Source organism: Heteronotia binoei, chromosome 10 (assembly GCF_032191835.1).
Source record: "Heteronotia binoei isolate CCM8104 ecotype False Entrance Well chromosome 10, APGP_CSIRO_Hbin_v1, whole genome shotgun sequence".
Lineage (NCBI taxonomy): Eukaryota > Metazoa > Chordata > Lepidosauria > Squamata > Gekkonidae > Heteronotia > Heteronotia binoei.
Window position 1 is genome coordinate 50,536,512 of NC_083232.1, and position 20,698 is coordinate 50,557,209.

General features: G+C 42.7%; 1 protein-coding gene across 1 annotated transcript; it reads right to left on the reverse strand.

The window, feature by feature from the left end:
- Positions 1 to 967: 967 nt before the first annotated feature.
- Positions 968 to 5,259, reverse strand: SOSTDC1 (sclerostin domain containing 1). Its single transcript, XM_060248593.1, has 2 exons — positions 4,891 to 5,259; positions 968 to 2,178 (listed from the first exon to the last, which is right to left on the reverse strand). The coding sequence occupies exons 1-2, from the start codon at positions 5,096 to 5,098 to the stop codon at positions 1,766 to 1,768; spliced, it is 621 nt and encodes a 206-aa protein (XP_060104576.1). The 5' UTR covers positions 5,099 to 5,259; the 3' UTR covers positions 968 to 1,765.
- Positions 5,260 to 20,698: the final 15,439 nt, after the last annotated feature.

The following is a 20,698-nucleotide window of genomic DNA, read 5'->3' on the forward strand; positions in this document are numbered from 1 at the left end:
GTCCTTCTCTTGGGCCTGTGCCAATGCTGGCTGAGTACTTAGTCAAGACCCTCTGGCAACAGCAGTGGCACAGACTCAGGAAGTGATGGCAGACATCTTCCATGCTATTTGAAGGGATGTGCTGGGAAGGGGTATGCTAACCTCACTTCCCTCATTGCGCTTCCTCAAGCAGTCACCTGAGTGGCTTGGTTGAAGAACCAGTCCTATCACATCTGTTCACAGGTTTGATAAGGTTTCAAAAAACCTGCAAGTCCTATTGAAACAAAAGAAATGAGATTGTCCACCACATGATAAAAAGGTAAAGGTAGTCCCCTGCGCAAGCACCAGTCGTTTCCAAACTCTGAGGTGATCTCACATCATGACGTTTTCACAGCAGACTTTTTATGGGGTGGTTTGCCATTGCCTTCCCCAATCATCTACACTTTACCCACAGCAAGTGAGCTCAGTACTCATTTTACCAACCTCAGAAGGATGGAAGGCTGAGTCAACCTTGAGCTGGCTACCTGAACCCAGCTTCCGCTGGGATTGAATATGAGCCAGGAGCGCCAGAATGCAAACCAGGATGTAGATTCTCAAGGTGAGCAGAGCTTGGATGCAGTACTGCAGCTTACCACTCTGTGCCACAGGGCTCCTCTACCACATGATAGGATGACCATTGTCTTTTAAAGTATTGTCTTCAGTCTTAAAATTTTTGTTGCTACCTTGGCATGGGAGTTGTGCTTCCTGCAAGCAAATTTGTTCACTCCATCACAGATGACTTCTTCAGAAAGGTCTGTGATAGCAAGCAAAATAATAAATCATGTGATCCATCAAAGCACACAGATAAATGGTGAGCTGCCACAGGGAGCAATTTAATGTAGCTCCTGCATTGCAGTTACATTGGTAGCAACAGCATTTGTCTTTGAAGCAGGAACAGGCTGGTTCCCTTGGTGCATTATTCCATGTACCAGATAAAACAAAGACAATGTTATTTATTTATTTTTTATTTAAAAAGGATGATGTTGGTGTGAAGTATGGTCTACCTTTGAACTGCACTCTTTAGAAATACAAATGCATTTTTACAATGTATTTATAGAACATTTTGCAAATTTTTGTTGAAAATTATAACAAAAGATTAAAAATACCTATCTTACATTATGTACAAAATGTATATATAATTTGATCACAAATTATAGGAAAATACTTTGATGCATGGGGGAGAGAATGTGGTGAAACGTAAAACAGGCATCTTAAAAACACATATAAGCTCATTAAATAATTACATTGACAAATAAATAAAATTTGTTTAGATATATTTTTTCAGCTGCTGTCATGCAATTTTTGTTTACTAACATATTGTGGCTAAAACATTTGGGTAGAAGGATCAACATGCTTGGCCTTTTGGTTGACTGCCATGGAATTCAAGGAATTTATTTCAGTGGGATATATGGGGATATCAGTAGATGTGTTGATCTGAAAAAAATATGCTTTATGAAAACTCACAACAGCAACTCTCTACAATATAAAATTTGATCAAGTGTCTCTAGCAACACCTGTTTAAAAAAACAGGAAAAAATAAGAGTTCAATGAGCAGGATGGATGTTCATCTTGAAATTATAGATGATTGCTGGAGAGGTCATTATGCACCAAGTGCCCTTCTGAGTTTGGTCAAAGTACACCCAGCTGAGAAGCGACAATGACAAGTCTGGGTGTTTTCAGGCAGCAATATCTGTAAAAACTGTGGACTATTAAGGAGTTCAAGTTTTATAACTCTGATGGCTAAGTTCTAACTTGTGGTGTGCTTCATAGATTTGGTATTTCTTTTCCTCTCTTTATGATGTATGGGCTTTGTTTGAGATGGTCCTTCAAAGTTGTGACTAGATTCATTGTGTTGCCTGGTGTATCTCTTGCACTTGCATGCTGTCACCACAGTTACTTTGTAGGTTCTTGTGCTTCCATCTTGACACTGAAGCTGAATCCTCTGGGTGCGAGTTTTGTCATTGACACACCTCCACTCCTGCGAGCTCCTTCTGCTCCAATACTTAGTCCCATAACCCCCTCCAATCCAGTTGGGCAATACAGGCAAAGGAAGGCACTCCCCAGCACATACCAACTCTTTCAGGGGGTTTATACTGGTACACTGGCCATCTGAAATGTATTTGGTAGATCTCAGTTCCCTGCAGCCAACTTGAACACGACCTGTAAAAGACACAGAACACTGGAATCAGTGCTCAGATTCTAATGATTTATATTTGTTTATTCATTGCATCAGAGTAGATAACAAAGGTCTGGTTCCATGGAAAAGTGGCTCACACACACACATCCTCCCCCTCTCTTCCACCATACTGATTATGTACGGTAATCTATGAGCCAGGAGCGCCAGAATGCAAACCAGGATGTAGATTCTCAAGGTGAAACATAGGTCTGTTTTAATCAGTGGAAACTTTACTTGAAGCCCTAGGTGGTTTAAGCAGGTCTACTTGGAAGTCAGTTCCACTTACAGGGACAGTATTCTTTTGACTGCTTCCTGAATCTATAATGTACCATTTCAGAGCAACCCTGTAAAAGTCAATGGGTCTGCTTTAGATTGTTGACTGTAGGCTCTCTGCATATTAGTGCTGCCTCAGCTACTGATGCTATCAGCGGTAATTTCATTTTATAGGTTCCCTTTCATCTGCCTCTGTTTCATGACTACCAAGGTGAATCTCCTCCAAGATGTTGAGTGCAGTTCTGTATAAAAATTTACATGTGTCAGTTCAGGAAAATTATTTTCCATATCTACATAGATAAAAATAAATGCATTTTATTTCTAAAGAAAACTGATGCTTATGGTAAGGGCAATGCTTAAACATCTGTGTTCTAGACATGTTTTTTTGGGGTGATAATGGGCAGAGTTTTTTTCCTCTTCAGGCAACAGTATTACACTATTGCGACACAGCTTGTACATACCCTTTCCTGAAACAAGCAATACTGTAAAACCTAAGGCAACAGTATTTCATCTTTTTTAAAAAGTCAACTGACATAGTATCAAGAAGGTGCTGAACTAGCTGCAAAGATGGGCAAGTTTGTGCCTGCTTGTATCTGTAGATATCCTCACTGAAGTATAAGCACCATTCCTTATTTTAATAATTACCTTTGGAAAAGAACACACCATGAATTTCAATGCGCAGTTTTTTCACACTTGTATTTTCTTTTGTTTAAAGTAAATGTTATCCAGGAAGTGTGTACACTGTTGGAGAGCAATATTAAAACAAGAACTGTTTTTACTGAAAATAAGATAATTATAGCTATGGGAATCCTGATATTTTGGCTTATACTTGCTTATTTGAAATAAGGAGCTCTACATGAACTTCTGAAACTACAATTAAACTTTTCCCTGTTAACTCCTGAGACAGATGCACATGGAAGTGTTCCTGGGGAGGGATCCTCTTATATTGGAGCCACAGAGCCCAACTTAAAATCACTAACCAGTATCTTTTTTACTTATGAATGAAATCTTGAGGGCCTTTTGGTCCCATGGACACTGGATTCTTCTACCCTCAGGAATCAGCAAGAGTTCATCAAGGGCACAGCTCATGAGCAAGTTCTCTGGTGAAAGAGGAGAACTTTCCTGTCAGTTGTGGCCCAGCCCTAGATTCAGATACATCAAAGTGGAGTTGGTCAATGGTTGCACTTTCCCTTAGACCCTTCCCACAACCAGTTGTATCTGCACTTTGAAGAGCCTGACCACATTAGTTTTTGAGGTAATCCTGCTTTAGAAACATTTTGGCTGAACTGGGTGCTTGACAAGTCTCAGGGGTCCACCAGCTGTGTTTCTTCTGTTGAAGACTGGTTCTAGAGGATGTGATTTCTGAACATCATAGCTTGCCTAAATCAGTTTGACACAGGCTTGCCTCCTGCACCTGGTTTAGGAATGTGTCTGGAAGGAGGTGGTTACCATCTCGCATTGTCTTTCTTTTCAGGATGTCTTCTTACATACATAGCTTTTTTTCAAGGTAACAGTTCACTGACCATGAATGCCTATTGGGTTTAGTAAAACTTAGAAGTGACAAGATATTTCCTGAGTATTTATACCTTGTGCTACTAAAATGCAGGCATGCCTGATGAAAGACACAGTCAAACATCTCTTTCCTTTTAGAGAAAAAGGCGTTTCTATTTAAATCAAGGCATCTGCTAGAGCTGCATTCTGACTCAAGCCAAGCAAAAAGCTTCCCTGCATTTCTGTCCTCCCCCCCACCCCCATTGAAAAGGCAACAGGAACAGAGTGGGGGAGAAACACCATTTCAGAGACAAGTTGGAGCAGAGTTTCCAGGTAGGTTGTGAACCTGCTCTGTTTATACTGACTGAAGGAGTGAAGCAGGTAAGTGTTAAATCAGGAAATAAAAACAAAGTGCTGGAACCCAATCAAAGCCTTGCTACTGCAGCTAAATGTTAGCTTTGGAAAGCCGCACAGGCACTGAGAGGAAGTGGGGAAAAAAGGAGGGAGTTTAGCCTTTCCCCAGGCACCCACACCAACTGCTTCAATGGTTCCCAAACAACTTAGCTGTATATAAGAAATAAATCCGATCAGACTGGCATTGGGAAGAAGGAAACGCTGCAGAGACAAATCAAGTCTCTCTCTGTTCTCTCTACTATTCACACGCAGTCTGAAGACTGCTCTAGGCGTAAAACTAGCTGAGGCAAAGCTGGGGGCTCATTCTGAGCGAATAATAAAGCAGCCACATGGGAAGGGGGCGGGCGGCTTGCTAGAGATTCCAGGGCAGATTAAATGGACACCCCCCACCAACCACTTCTAAGGCAAGGATCATCATTAGTGACAAATCCATTTATGTGACCCCACTGAACGACGGAACCGCGAGCGGGGCGGCGGCGGGTGGGAAGGGCAGCCGCGCCTGCCGAAGGGATACTTACTGGTGCGCTCGAAGCCCGCGTGGCCGGGGTGCCTGCCTCCGTTCCGGGCTTGATTCAAGGTGCTGCTGTTGCTGCCCGGGCTGGCCGGCAGGGCTTTGGCGACCTGCGAGTAAAGGATCTCCGTGGCATCGTTCTTGAAAGCCAGGCAGCTTTTCAGGAGCAAGCAAGCGAGCAGGGACGCCGAGAAGTGGAGCGTGGCGGGGATCATGGCGAGCTCAAGCTTCGGTCGGTCGGTCGGTTGCCTGCCTGCAGAACCGCCCCCGGCCCTCCTCGCCTGGGCAGCTGTCTCCTCCGCGACTAGGGATTCGCCTCCTCCGGGCTGCCTTTATATAGCCCGCCGCCGCCTGGGTCAGGTGTGAAAGTTGGGGAGAGCTTCAGCTGGGAAGCGGGGCGAGGGGAGCGGGCGGGATCCCCGGGAAAGGGCCGGGAAGCTCCGACCAATCCGAGAGGGAGGGGAAGGCGGGGCCTAAACCGATCCCTCCTTGCAGGATTCCTCGCTAAAGCGGGCGGGCTTGTGCGAGATTGGGAAGATCTCGCTTTAATGTGAGTTTTCCCGCGGGCGAAATGGGCAAGCAGTCGAGCTATTTGAATATTCTGCCGGTCTTCTGCTTTTTGTTTATATTATTTATTTCATTGGATTTTTAAAAATCTGTTCTTCCCTACCCCCCCCCCCCGGAAAAAAAAAAAAGGTCAGTGTGTGTCTGTCTTCAGGCTTCCCTTATGCAAAGTTACTGCTTATGATCCTGGAGGCACGAGAGGGGGAGAGACTTGCTGGTCTCTGAGGGGTGCATAAGGTTGCCAGTGCTATAGAATTTTCGTATATATGGGGGTGGGGGGAGAGAATCTATTAAAGGCAAGAGCACTTTTGGGTGACACACACACTCAGTCAACCCACGCGACCAGCTCTCTTTGCGCTGTGAATAATTTAATGATTGCCTGGAGATATATTTTAATCATGCAGCTTTGATCACGGCCGCACTTTCCCAAAGCAATGTTTGTACAAGGGGAGTCTCTCTTCTCAATCTGCAGGGTGTTAGAAGTCTCTACTGAACTTCTTTTGGCGGAGTTGAGGGCAACCTAATTTCTCTGGGGTTCACAAATCTATCTTTTACACTGAAGAAATTTTAGTTGGAGAATATTTCATGACTCATCTGCCTGAAGCAAGCCTCATTAAAACTAGTGGCAAGCAGAACTGAAGTAAGACCTGGGGAGGCCAAAAACTATGTCAAGTTTAAGAGGACCAGAACATAAGCCCAAAACGTCTATGATTCAAACACTGAAAATATTTTAAAACTAGTGGCAAGCAGAACTGAGGTAAGACCTAAAATAAAACCTAAACTGAAGTAAGCAGAACTGAAGTAAAATATTGCATTTACAGGCCAGCCATAGAGACACTTAATTGTAGTTTTCTTAACTTCTGTGTACATCCAGCCCTGGTGGGAACATTTTTAAGAGTAAATGGTTCGTGATGTGTGTGGCATTATTTTGAATGGATGGCATATTTAAAGAATGCTAAATTGTGTTTCGCATAACATGTTACTTTATGGAGAAAGGGAAAGCTTACTTGGGGCTATAGTGGTGATGTTTTGTTTTTAGATTTCAGCACTGTATCAGAATAATCTCTGTATTAAATTAATGCAGTGAGCATAAAAACATAAGAACAGCCCTGTTGGATCCTATTTCACATAGTATTTTGTCTCACACAGTAGTCAACCAGACGACCCAAGAAATGTTGGGAACTACTCTTGCATTCTGTATTTCCAATTAATGGGGTACTACTAATGTTCCCCCAGTAATACGCACATCAAGGTGACCATTTTGAATAGCAAGATGGCACACCTATCTGGCTATAATTCAGTCTACAAGCAGGTCAATCAGCAAGCTTTACCAGTTGCATACAAGCATATCTGTTTGCAAATTGATGAGACAAGCTGTAGTTTGAAATGGTATAGCCTTTGCACGTATTGAGAGACAATAAAGGACAAATCTGTTTGTGTGGCTAGACTCTTTTTCCTATGCAAGTTATTCTAATGTTCTTGATAAATGGGCTGTCTGAATTATTGTATAGATGTACAATCTGCAACTCTGTGGTACTTTGTCAGAGGAGAGACATTATCTTTGCTGGCCTTCACTGCCAAGATGACTTGAGGGTAGTGCTATAAGGTTCTGGCTGGTCCTAACACTGTTCCAGTGCCAGGTTGGCGTGATGGTTAAGTCCACAGGTTCTTAGCTGGAAGAACTGAGTTTGATTCCCTATTCATCCACATGCACCTGCTGATGTGACCTTGAGTCAGTCACAAGTTTTTGCAGAGCTGTTCCTCTCAAGAGCAGTTTCTGTCAGAGCTCCCTCAGCTCCACCTGCCCCACAGGCAGTGTTCCCTCTAAGCTGAGTTAGTGTGAGCTAGCTCACAGATTTTTGGCCTCTGGCTCGCACATTTTTCTCAGGAAAAATAGCCTCAGATCAAACTAATTTATGTAGTAGCTCACAACTTTAATGCTGGTAGCTCACAACTTTAATGCCAGTAGCTCACAAAGTAGAATTTTTGCTCACAAGACTCCCTGGCTTAGAAGGAACATTGCCCACAGGGTGTCTGTTGTGGGGAGGTGAAGGGAATGGAGATTGAAAGCCACTCTGAGACTCCTTCAGGTAGTGAAGGGCAGAGCATAAATCCAATCTCTTCTTCCTGGTTCCTCAGTCTATCTTGTTCAAGTATAGACTGAGCAGTTTTCAGGCTGCTTCCTCCCTTGCTTGCTGACTCAGTTGATGGCCCACCTGCTTGAATATCTGTCTCCTGGCTTGACTCTTTATTTGAGTCAAGACCACCAGCTTTGACATAGTTGGAAAAGGTTGCTTGGGGCAACTGATTTGTGGATCACTGCCATAGAAACTAACCTAGTGGCAGATTCAGATCTCAGCATACAGCAATGAGTTGAAATGAGTGGCATTCCTGTGTATTGGCTCAGTTTGTTTTTGGTAGTGGAAAGTGCTGTCAAGTCACAACCAATTTATGGCAATCCCGTAGGGTTTTCAAGGCAAAAAACAAACAGGTGGCTTGCCATTGCCTGCCTCTGCATGGCACTCAAGTGTTCCTTGGTTGTCTCCCATCCAAGTACTAACCAGAACTGATCCTGCCTAGCTTCCAAGATCTGACAAGACTGGGCTAGCCTGGACCACAGGTTAAGCTAGCTTGTTTTATACCAGCATGTTTTTATTTATCTGTTTTATTTATTTGTTCTGTTGGCTTGCTTGTATTATTGACTTGTTTCATAGTGTTATGTGTTTTACTGACTTGTTTCATTATCTTAATTGGGTTTGTTTTAGTCATGAGCCACCTCCAGCAAGTCCAGAGAGATGGCATACAAAGTTCCTAAATAAATAGATACTCTCTGGGATGAGAACAAAATGGTCACACAAGCAGTTTCTAGTCAGCTCTTAAAGAGAAGCCTTACAGAAGGAGGAACACTATGATTAGATCTAACACTGGTTGCTAAAGGGCCCTTTTGTACATCTCTTGTTCTTTGATTTACAGTTTAATCCATTTTAGTCTCATTGGCTTGAGTGGGCCTAATTTGGCTTAAATTGCTAAATACGTGGGCTTTTCTGTGTGACATATCTCCAAGCCTTCAACCTTGTTCATTCAAGTTAATGAGAATGATGTCGCTAACATGACAAATGGAAGATCAGGTTACGGATCACCACCATTTGTGTGTGTGTGTGTGTGGAAAAGACGGGGGAATTGCATGAGTGCTGAAAAGCAGAAGTGAGCAATCTTGGCAGTTACAAGCAGGAAGGCTTGATCGGTACCTGCCTGCATTAGAAGTGGCCACACCCTTTTCTGGAATAGCAAGAATGTTGCAGGGTGGAATGGAGGTGTATTAAGCAGAGCTTTGTGTGGAAAAGTTTGATCCGTACTTGGCGGTCTTGTGTCTAGCCACAGACAGACTATGAGTTCTCTGCTTTAATACACATCCAATTTTACCCACAAAAAATTGCAGACATGATGAAATCTATTTTCCTTTTTAAAAAGCAATTATGAAGAAAGGCTTTCCTGAATTAAACTATTCATAAGGGCACGTTCAGCAAAGTAACAGCTGTATCAGAAAGGTATTTTATATTATAGCATAGCAAAAATCACACATTTTTAATGGCATTACCTCTTTTCTGCACACTAGGTAATGGAGAACACAAAAGCCTCAAAGCCTTGAACATCTTTCAAGCAATAGTCAGCATTCATATTAATGTTACTGTCAAGGGTTGCCAGTGCCTGACTTTGAACAGCTCTCTTCAATAGTGCCTGCACAACAAGGAGAAGTCCTCTCCTTTCCTTGTAGAACTGTGTCTAGAAAGGCTGAACCTCCCAGACAGCCCCATTGCCATGGAGACCTATTAGAAGCAAGAGAACATTCTGTGAGTGTAGGGTTGTCAACTGCGGGCTGGGAAATTTCTGCAGATTTAGGGGTGGAGTTTGCAGACAGCAGAGACTGGAGAGGGAACTCAGTAGGGGTGCGATGCCATAGAGTCTGCCCACCAAAGTGCACATTTTCTCAGGGGAACTGATGTCTGTAGTCTGAAGCTCAGTCATAATCACAAGAGAACTCCAGGCCCCACCTGGAGGCTGGCGATCCTCTATGGGTCACAGGTTGGCAGTAGTTCACCTGAATGCTTTGAATTAAATGGATTGGAGATGGAACTTTGGAATGCTGCACTTCACATGCATCTTGGGTTTTGACTGTAGGGTTCATCTCAAATGCTACTTCTGATTACAATGCTGTAGACTTAACGGGCAATAGTTCTTCCTTAGGAAACAGTCTTGTATTAGGTGATCTTTGGGTCCATTCAGATTTTTCTGTAATGTTTACATCATTTCTAAGCCTGATCTATAGATGCTTTTTTTGTGGAGGTTGATCCCCCATATCCACATAAGGCAGAAAATTGTATCCACTGTTTAGCCACAATGACAGTGACCCCAGCTGATGCATCTGACAAGCATTTCCTTCTGCCAAAGTTACCAAAAAATTCAGCAATTAAAGTGCAGCGCAAAATGCTGCTATGTGAAGGCTGAGGTTGCAGGATGTGTCCTTGCATCCATCTGATCAGAAAAGTGCTCAGCAAACTAATTAACTGATTCTGGTGCAGATTTCCACAGGCAAACAAGCTAGTAGTCATGTTTATCATGAGCACAGATTTTCCAGACTTCTGAATCTGACCTTTGACTGTGCATACAGGTATATTGGAATATACATACTGCAAAGGTGTGTTTTTTTTTTTGATGATGGGAAATTAAACTTTTGCTCTTTGAAATAATACATTCTCCAAACTGAATGCCTCTTCCTCTTTAGTCATCTCCTGCATGCTTCATAATGTCTGAACACACAAAGCCACTTTATAAAAAGGCATTCTAGGCCCTTGGAAAGGTCCAGAGAAACCTGGGTCACTTCTAGGATTTGTTCCTCCAAGCGATAATGATTTTTTAAAAAATGCCAATATCTGATGCACATAGAAACAAGTTGCAAAACTTATCAATGTCAACATATTAATAGTTATTTAAAGCTGAGATTGTGAGACCAAATGAATTATCCAAACCAGAGTTGGCAACCTTAGCAAAAAAAGAGAGAGAGAGAGACCCAAATCAATATAATCTACAGAATCAAACAAGTTGTCCTCAGATTGCTGTATCCAGGTAGATAAATGGATTATTCAGTGGCATGACATCTGTTCAGACAAGTGCGGGCCCAAAACATGAATAACAACTTCATAGTATAAGAGTTGAAAGTCATACTGGTTTGTGGATTATCCTTAGTAATGAATGTATCTCTAACAGTTCTTGTTTAAAAATTCCATCAAATGATTTTTCTAGCTTGCAGTTACGGTATATTCCCACTGGCATCCAATGAAGTTGGTGACAGCCCATGAAAACTCATGTCCTAGAAATTTTTAAAAGCCTTAAAGGTGCAGCTGGATTTTTTAAATGCCAAAAATAAGCAGATGCCCAATGCCAAAGATCTGGGAAAATAAAACATCTTCAGCACGTGTCTAATTTTCTTTTAAAGTTAGGTGCTGACAAGTGGATGCCAGGAGGAATTTCATTGGCATGGAGTTGCAGAAGAAACAGCTCTTACCTCAGGTAATTACCCTTCTCACCTCCAGAGGTTGGGCACTACAGAACAGGGCCTCTGAGAAAGACTGAAAAAGGGCTGTGCAAGATAATGCCCTAACATCTTTCAGATTGCCAGAGGCAGCCAAGAATGTATATATACACACATATACTTGCAGAACATTGACTGTAATTATTTGTATGTCCTCAGAGTTTACTCCAGAGTTAGAATTCTGGCCTAATTTATATGTTGTCAGTGTGGGAGGATGCAAACTTTAGTCTGTTAAGGAATTGGTTTTCCTCCTTCCTCTGGGGACAGGGACAAAGGGTAATGCTGGGCGAGCAGACCTCCCTGCGACACCCACTCATATGTGGAGTGCTGCAAGGAGCTATTCTCTCGCCCATGTTATTTAACATCTATATGCATCCCCTTGCCCAGATTGCCTGAGGTTTTGGACTGGGTTGTCACCAGTTTGCTGATGACACCCAGTTCCATCTGTTGATAGATAGCAGACCGTCTTCTGCCCCTGGACATCTGTCCGAGGAGTTAGGAGCCATAGCAGTTAAATCCAACTAAGATGGAGGTCCTGTGCTTAAGTCGAGGGGGGATGGATCTATGCACCCAGCTCCCTGCCTTGGATGGCTCTGTTTTGGTGCCAAACCAACAGGTGAAGAGTTTGGGAGTGATCCTGGATGCCTCACTTTCTATGGAGGCCCAGGTCATAGTGGCTGCCAGATCTGCCTTCTACAATCTGCAACAGATCAGGCACTGATATGTATCCCACCATATGTATCCCACCAAGACTTGGCTACAGTGACCTATGCAATGGTCACTTCCAGACTAGATTGCTGTAACTCACTCTACACTGGCTTACCCTTGAAACTGATCCAGAAACTGCAGCAGGTGTGGCAGCTCACCTGCTGACTGCATCACCTTTATGGGTGAGCATGCGGCCGGTGCTCCATGGCCTGCACTGGCTGCCTATAGAGTACCAGATCCGTTTCAAGGTGTTAGTTCTGACTTTTAAAGCCTTACACGGCCTGGGTCCAACATACCTGCGGGGCTGTCTCTTCCCATATATGCCCTAGAGGTTGCTTCGCTCAACATCCCAAGATCTTCTGATCATCTCCGCCCAAGAGATGCGCGTCTTGCCTCTACCAGGACCAGGTCTTTCTCGGTCCTGGCCCCAGCCTGGTGTAATCAGCTCCCTTTGGAGATTCAGACCTTACCTGGCTTGTTAGCCTTTCGTAGAGCCTGTAAAAAGGAGCTGTTCCACCAGGTTTTTGGATGAGGCGGCAGGCATCTATTCACTAGATTGGTTGACCTCCCTCACTGTACTATCCTACTGCACTGTTTTGCTGCATCGTATTGTTATACCATCTTGGTCCTGTTGAACTATTCTGTTCAAATGAACATTGTAATTGGTTTTTATTGTTATGTTGATTTTATTTTGATTTTATTATTCATGTTGTGCTCTGCTCTGAGCCCCTATGGGGAATGGGCGGAATATAAATAAAAAATACTACTACTACTACTACTAATAATAATAATAATTGTTGACTGTGACAAAAAAAAATTGATATGAAAGCAATGCATCAATAAAGTTCTTCAAATACTGTGAGTCTGCACCTTACAAAATAGTGGAAGTGTCCAAGCCATGTTTTTCTAATAAAATTCATGTTTGCTCCTTGCTCAATATTTTTCATATCTGGTATCTTTTATAAATGTTTGTGCTCAGAATTCTCTTTATCCAATGACTAAGTGCTTTGGGAGTTTTTAAGATTTTTGGTTTGCTTGCTTCTGTAGCACGTGAGTGACTGTCTCATGCACATCAAATCTATAGAGTGCTGTTTCTCCAATTTTGGTATATGGCATAGATCTGATACTTAGGCCAGAGAGGCCAAAAATCAGGGTTGGTTACCCGCCAGGCTCACCTTTTCTTAGTGCGCTCTACAATCTGGAAGTGGTTCCAAGTGACCATCTGGCTTCCGGAGTCTAAATGCTTTGTTTTCCCTCTGCCTTTGATCAGAAGACTGTCAGCATCTCTGATGAGTTTTCCAAAGTTACCAGTTCCTTTGTGCTCTCATAGGTTGATTGAATAAGTGAAACATCTTGTATATCAGTTGCTCCCAGTGTGCAGCTCCTACTGCTTAAAATATGGCTCCTTGATTAATTAATGGGGTATTAACCATAGGAAGTATATAGCCTTTGAAGTCTATATTGCCTTCCTATGCGCCTCCAGGAAAAAGAATATTGCTATTGATCTATAAAGACCTAACTATTTGGATTCATGCCTGACAGATCTTCTCTCCAAATTGTATCACAGTGACAGCTGACAGTTGCTACTTCCCCAAAGATCTGACTACTTTGGGATCTGTGGGGGGGAGGTGGATTTTCACTCAATAAAAGTCACATTTGTCTGTCAGGGCAGCCAACAATAAAACATGTATCTTGGGGTTTTTTGCTGCTTCTTGCTAGACTGTGAGGAAGCTAAGCAATGGATGGAGCTGGAGTTAGTTTCTGTATACATACTAAATGTAATGTCAGATGGCTGGACAGCAGCTCAGCTATCTAAGTTGGCCCTGGGCAAGAGTTAAGAGCATGAATTCTGAATGAGAAGTCCCCAACTCAGATCATGGTTTGTAGCTCCCTGGGTGGCCTTAGACAAGTCACTGTCTCACACCCTTCACTTGAATCTGTAATACCTGGATAATAATACTGCCCTGAGGGTGACTTTAATAATGTATGTGAAGCACTTTAAGAACGTAACAAAAACAATGCTGCACTCAACTGATCTGTGGGAGAAAAGCCGTCACTGCAAACAGTTATGACTGATGATATACCCTCAACTGGTCCAAAATCTGCAGCCAAGCAACTGTCAGGTGTGGGATACAGGGATCTTTTCATTCCTAAAAGATATGCTGGCTGCCTTGTTTCCAGGCACAATTCAAAGTGCAGTTCTTTACCTTGAGGGTCCTAAATTGATTGGGACCACGGTACTTAAAGGATTACCTCCTCTCATACTGTTCAGCCTGCCAGCTAAGATGTTCCTCACAAGCCCTTTATTTTATGATTTCCCTCAGGGGTGAGACAGGTCACAATCAGAGGCAAGGCTTTTTCAGTGGTGGCACCTTGCCTGAGAAATGCCCTTCCCCTTGAGGTTCACCTTTCACCTACCCTAGTATATTTGAGATGCCAGGCTTCTAATTATTTTATTCAGGCTTCTAATTAAAGAGGTTTTTTTAAAAAATACAGTGGGCTTATAGCTTGAGAAGTGTTTTGAGGTGCTATGTGTTTTAGGCTGTTTTTATGGTCTTGCAGGGTTTTTAATGTTGTCACTTCATGACACATCATCAGGTTTGTTTTTCATGTTCATATACTGATTTTTAACACAAGTGTTCCCAAATCAGTTTACAATTTCAAAAAGGAAAACAATAAGAGCTGGAGGGTAGGAAGACCTCAACCATAGATGGCTTCAGGCCTACCTGACCAGTGCTTGGCTGCTCTCTGTCTTTCTATTGGCTTAATTGGAGATTGCTATGAGTTGGAGCACGGAAGGGGGTTCTCAGCTGGAGCTGAAGATGGTGAAGACATTCGTATCTAATTTTTAACAGTTCAGGGAAAACATCCTCCCAAATCAAATAAAGTCAGTCAGTAACTCTGTTGGGTACTATACTGTATCCCAAGCTGGCCTACTCAGAATTAGGGTTTTCAGCCCCCAGGTGGGAGTGGGAGATCTCCTGATTTTGCGAGTCTCTGCCTGCTGCCAGCCACCTGGCTGGTGGGGGAAGCCCCACCCCCAACAGCCATGATGCGGCGTAACATCCCCAGTGTGATGACACTGCACAGAAGTGATGTCACTCACCACTCTAGGGACATTGCACCATGAGGGTCTGGCATTTTGGGCAAAACTATGGTAACTGTAGAGTTTTGGCCAAAATACCAGAGTGTCGCTAAGCAACATCCCCAGCATGATGATGTCACTTCCATTATGTCACCCTGCCCTATCCTGCCCACTCCCAAAAAAGCTCCTTCCCACCCCCACTGGCCAGAGCTTTGGACCTGGCAACCCTACTCAGAATCCTACTCAGGCATATTCAGTGAGGCTTACTCCCAGGAAAATGTTATTGGGATTGCAGCATAAGAGTCTCTATATCTTAACTATCCAAAGAAACGGATGTAGAGTGGAAGAAAGGACAGCTGGACTGTTTAAATTTTCCAATGGGACTGGATTTAAGCACCCAACCAATTGTAAAAAACAGATTCTGCATTAGAAAAGATCACAGTATTCTGACATTTTCCAGCTTTTTCTCAGGTTATTAAAACAGGGTATTTCTATAACATGTTCAGCATGGAGACGTAGAATCAATCCCAGTATTCTTCCTGTTGATTCAACATAGTTTTTTCTTAGTATGAAAACGAAAGGATACATTTTCTCATTGACTGACTGAAGGAAAATTACTACTAAATGATGATTACACATTTCAGAAAGATTCCCCAGTTCGCCAGGACCATTAATCATGCTTGTATATTTTGGCAGAGCTGGGCAACCACATTTCTCTAGCCATTAAATCTTACATTTGGCAACTTCTGGGGATGGGAAAACATCCATCCTTTCTTCCCAGTGTGCATGGAGTAAGTCTCATGAAGGTCATGCAAGAGAATTCCCTTCCTATATAATATTATGGCCATTTATAAACCTGTCAAGATCTTTGCCCTGATGCGCCCCAGGCATTAAGACAATATTCAAAGGGCGATGTATTTTTCAGAGCAAACACCTGTCTGCCAGCACAAAAGGTCCAGAGGGAAATGGAAGATATGCAGAGACAAGGATAAATTACCAGGATTGCCCCTGCAATCCTCACTTCCAGTGTACATAAAAAGAAAGCTGGAGTAATTCCTACACTTCTCTAGAAAAACACAGGGAACGCTTTTGAATAGATTGTCGGGGGAATGGGTCCCACAGACAGCAACAGAGCTATTGCAAAGGGAATACTGGTAGTGGAAAGCACATGATGACAGGAAAGCAGCAAGGAGCACAGGAGTCTTCCTACAGCTAAGCTGTGTGTTTCACCTCTGGCCAGTTTTCAAAGGGAAGGTGCTTGCAGGCTGCATAAAAGGGAGAGGAGGTTGCAAGCAAGGCCCTTGACATTAATTGCTGTACTCATTGTAATAGCAAAGAAAGTCAGGCTTTTCCTCTCCTTTAAGAGTCATCACACCGACATAATGTACTTCAAAGCAGAATCAACTACAATCTGGAGCAGGATAAAAGAGCAAATCCAAAATGAATATCAAGTTGTAATACACATAAAATTCTTCAGGACTTGAAAGAGCAACAGGTTTGCATCATTTGGAAGGTTCATAAAGAATACATTAGAACTGCAAAACAGAAAAATAAAAAAACTAGAGACATTTTGTGTTTTAAAAAAGTACTTCCATTTTCCATGGGGATGTTTAATTTATTCCAAACATTTCAGACATGTAATAGAAAACAGGAGTATGGATTTGATGAGCACAATTGGGTAATCCTTTCCGATACGTGTTTCCTTTCTAAGGATATTTGCATTCAGAATTTTGTTTCATGTTTCTTTTTGTTATACAGAATTTTGGCAAACTAATTTGGGTTACATATTTAATGCAGCCTCAGGCTTCTCCTAAGAAACACACTTTTCAGTTATGTAAATGACATTAGAGTGGAAAGAAAATGCAATTTTAATATGTAGGGATGTGTGCCATACCAGGTTTACCTTCAACTGTAATGGGGCTAGTGCATACACACACACCAATTAATTTGTCCAGCTGATTATGAGTAGTTGATCCTATGAATATAAAGGAAAACATTGTGATTGGAGTGCTAAGCAAAGAATAGTCATGTCAGGGCTTTTTTTTTGTAGCAGAAACTCCTTTGCATATTAGGCTACATCTCCCTGATGTAGCCAGTCTTGCTGGAGCTTACAGGGTGTTTCTTACAGGACCTACTGTAAACTCTTGGAGGATTGGCTACATCAGGGGCGTGTGGCCTAATATGCAAAGGAGTTCCTGCTACAAAAAAAGGCCTGGCTGTGATGTACATGTAAGTCACAGTTTACTGTTGCAGAAATCAAGTAATAAACATCACTTGATTGGCACAGATTGGTACTTAAGTTAATAGATTCTTGCTGACTTATTCCACTGGATTCTGCTGACTCACACTTAGCAATAGCTTTTTTCTCTGGCAAAAAATGCTGTTACCTGGTGCAAGTATCTTACATCAGGGAATCATTTTCTACTAGCCAAGGAAAATGCCTCTGTTTGGAGCTTGGAGGTGGATCTACAGGGTCCCAAACACTCTAGTCACCTTGTCTTCAGATGTAATAATTTGAGAGCAATATCAATCAAAGACGGATAGCATGGGCCATTAAATTCAGCTGGACTTGAATGGTTATAGATCAGAGTTGCATTCATGGAAAACTAAAACTGAAATGTTCTTGCTGAATTCTTGTACACTTCAATTTTTGACTGCCTGTTGTGTTGAATATACTACAAGCAGATGAAAATATTCCACTACAGAGAAAAGGCAGTACAGTCACAATATGGTTATATGAATCTTGAAAAATATGCCCAGAAATTTCAAGCTGGGAGTTTCCAGGTGGGGAATGCAATCCCACCCTGGCAGCATATCCCACAGGGCACAACTACATGCTGCTGCCCTATGAAGAGGGAGGGCAGGAGATAAAGGGCAGCATGAGAGGGTTAATGGAAGGCCAGGGCAGAACACTTCCTGTTTTTCCAACCAAAACTGTTTTTCCTGAATGGGTTTTCTGGGACATAAAACTCCACTTGAGGAACAAAAAAGTTGGTGAAAGGTGGTTTTGAACAAAAATAACTTGCGGAGGCGACAATTCTTGTCCTCCCCAAGTGCACTTTATATCTGTCCCCCAACGCTGCTTTGTAGGAAATCTGCTGCAACTCAGTTACGAGATGATGATCTGCCACCATCATATCTAATTTGACTTTCAGAGTACTTGGTATTGCAATATCTAAAATTGCACTTTGCTGAACTGAAGCAGCTATAAAGGTAAATACTGGCCCAGCTACAATAGCACACTGTATGAATTAAGGGACAGACCCATCACATTATTCTGTGTGTGCAAATTGCAATCCCATTCTGACACCTGTTACTAGCTATCTAATGAGGTATTTGCATTAATGCAAATTTTCTGCTTCCACTGTAGTTAGATATACAATATGTATGAATTTCTTTGCAATGTAATATCTTCAGTAACTAGTCTGGGCATTCTGGACTCTCCTGTATGGGTGCATAATTATTCAGATCAGTTCATGGTAGTGTCATATGGCCATGGGTCATGATGTTAAGCCAAGACAGGAATAATTGCACCAGTTGTTAAAAGCTTGCAACCTAGTCCTGTGGATGTTTTCTCAAAGGCTCTGTCCCACTGCATTCAATGGTATGTACTCCTAAGTAAAATGGATATAGGCTTCCAACCATGCTATAAAACATGGGAACTTTAGAGAGAAAAGAGGCACACTGTTTTAGTCCAAAGGGCATGGCTGCTGAGGAGGTGGTAGGGAGACTAAGGGGACAAAATTCCAGGTGCTGGGATCAATCTGAGTATCCACACAGAGCCAATGTGATTTTGCTTTCAGATGGTGTTTGGGTTGGATCTTGTGGGTATTAGGCAGGGGCCCATAGAAATGTTTGTCTGGGGACCAATGGTGGTTCTTGGCAGCTCTGCTTAAGGGTGCAACTTAAATGAGGTTAATTAAAGCTGGAGTAAAGTGACTGAGGAATACATCCTGCTAAGTCATGGATTAAACTTTTAATATAATATTGTGCTAATTGTGTTTAAATTCACTACTTTGTTTCTAATTATCTAAATGTTTTGAAATGATTGAAAGAGTGCCTTAGAAAAATATGTACTCAACAGCAAATCCATCCAAAAACTCTGGCACAGTTGCAGGGTTTTCTAAGCAAGCACTTGCCAAACCTGTTCTTTGATCCAACAAAACAGCCATAATTTAAAATAAGGCCTACAGGCTTTCAAGGAATCAGGGAGGGATTTCATTCCTTTCTCCTTCCTCTTTTCCCCAAGGGGACCGCTTCACCTTGCTGAGGGTGTGATCTACAAAGTGCTGCTCCTTCCTAAACTCTACCAGAATAAATGGGTCTTTCTTTCTCTCACTGTATGTGTGGGGAGGGGAGCCCTGTGCCTTGTGTGGAATGCAACACCTTCTCAGGGACCACATTCTTTATCCAGAGGCAGATTTGCAGCTTCCGCTGTAGACTACAGGACAGGCTACGACTACTCATTCCAATTTAAATAGCTGTAAAGTAGCTGGAAATTAAATGCTGCTGAACTAAGATGAATGGCCTTGGCTTAAACTATAAAATCAGATGTATATGGAACACATGACACTGCTCTAGAGTGAGTCAACCTATTGGGCCATCTAATTTAGGACTGCCTTCTCTGACTAGCAGCATGCCCCCAGGTACAGAAAGATCTTTTCTAACAGGTGCCACCTGAGATCCTTGTTAGTTAGAGGTGCCAGAATCTGCAGCATGCAAAGTGGATGAATACTGCTCAGCCACATCCTTTCCCCTAAAGGTGCAAACTTTTAAGAGTTGGGGCAGTATGATGAACTATGATTTGGGAGGTAACCAGTTCAGATCTTGTTTCTGCCATGAATCCACCAGTTCTATAGCCAAACTATCCAAGTGACTTTTTCGAGTGCCCAATAAGGACTGTGCAGATATACTGCAAGAACTCCATTCAGTTTTGGCCATCAGTGGCAGAGGAGATGACCGGTGTGCCACATCTGGATGGGTCCAAACCAAGCACTTGCAGCAGTCCACAGAGGTTAGACTTGAACATGACCAGCTGCATCACAAACCCAGGAGGTGGCTCTGCTTTGGTTAACAAAGTAGCTAAAACTAGTGCTGTCACTATGTATGTATTTATTTGATCATATTGCTATCCTATTCTCCCCGCAAGCAGGCTCAAGGTGGGTTACAATAGAATAAAACAATTAAAGACATTACAACGTAGATAAAACCAACACACACCCCCGGTAATCCACAAGATGGCAGTTACAGTTCGGCAGGAACTCCTTTATGAATCCTGCATGCATGCCTGAGATGGGCCAGAATGTCTAGCAAGTATACACAGTCACCTCAATAGCATTAGGGTTGCCAAGTCTGTGTTGGAAAATACCTGGAGACTTTGGGGATAGAACTGGGAGAGGGCAGGGTTTGGGGAGGGGAAGGGCCTCAGCATGGTACAATGCCATAAAGTCCATTCTTCAAAGCAGTCATTTTCTTCAGGGGAGCTGATCTCTGCCAGCTGGAAATCAGTTGTAAAGCAGATCTCCAGGCCCCACTTGGAGGCTGGCAACCTTATTAAGCTCAGTTGAGTTAGTGCAAGCCCTGAAAAGTAAATGGGGCAACGTAGAACAGGGTGGAGCAGGAGAGGCTGATGCAGTTTGAACACACACCACCTCAACCAAAGGCAAAAAAATCCAATTTTGCATTCCTTGAGGAACTGTAGTAAGTCCCACAGGGCCCTGATCTCACTTGGAAGCATGTTACACTAGGATGGGGCCAAAGCCAAAAAGGCTCTAGCCCTGGCTGAGCCTAAACGGATGTCTCTTAGGCTGAGGATTGCCAGGAGATGTTCCAAGGAGCGTAATGCTCTTCTGGGACATATCAGGAGAG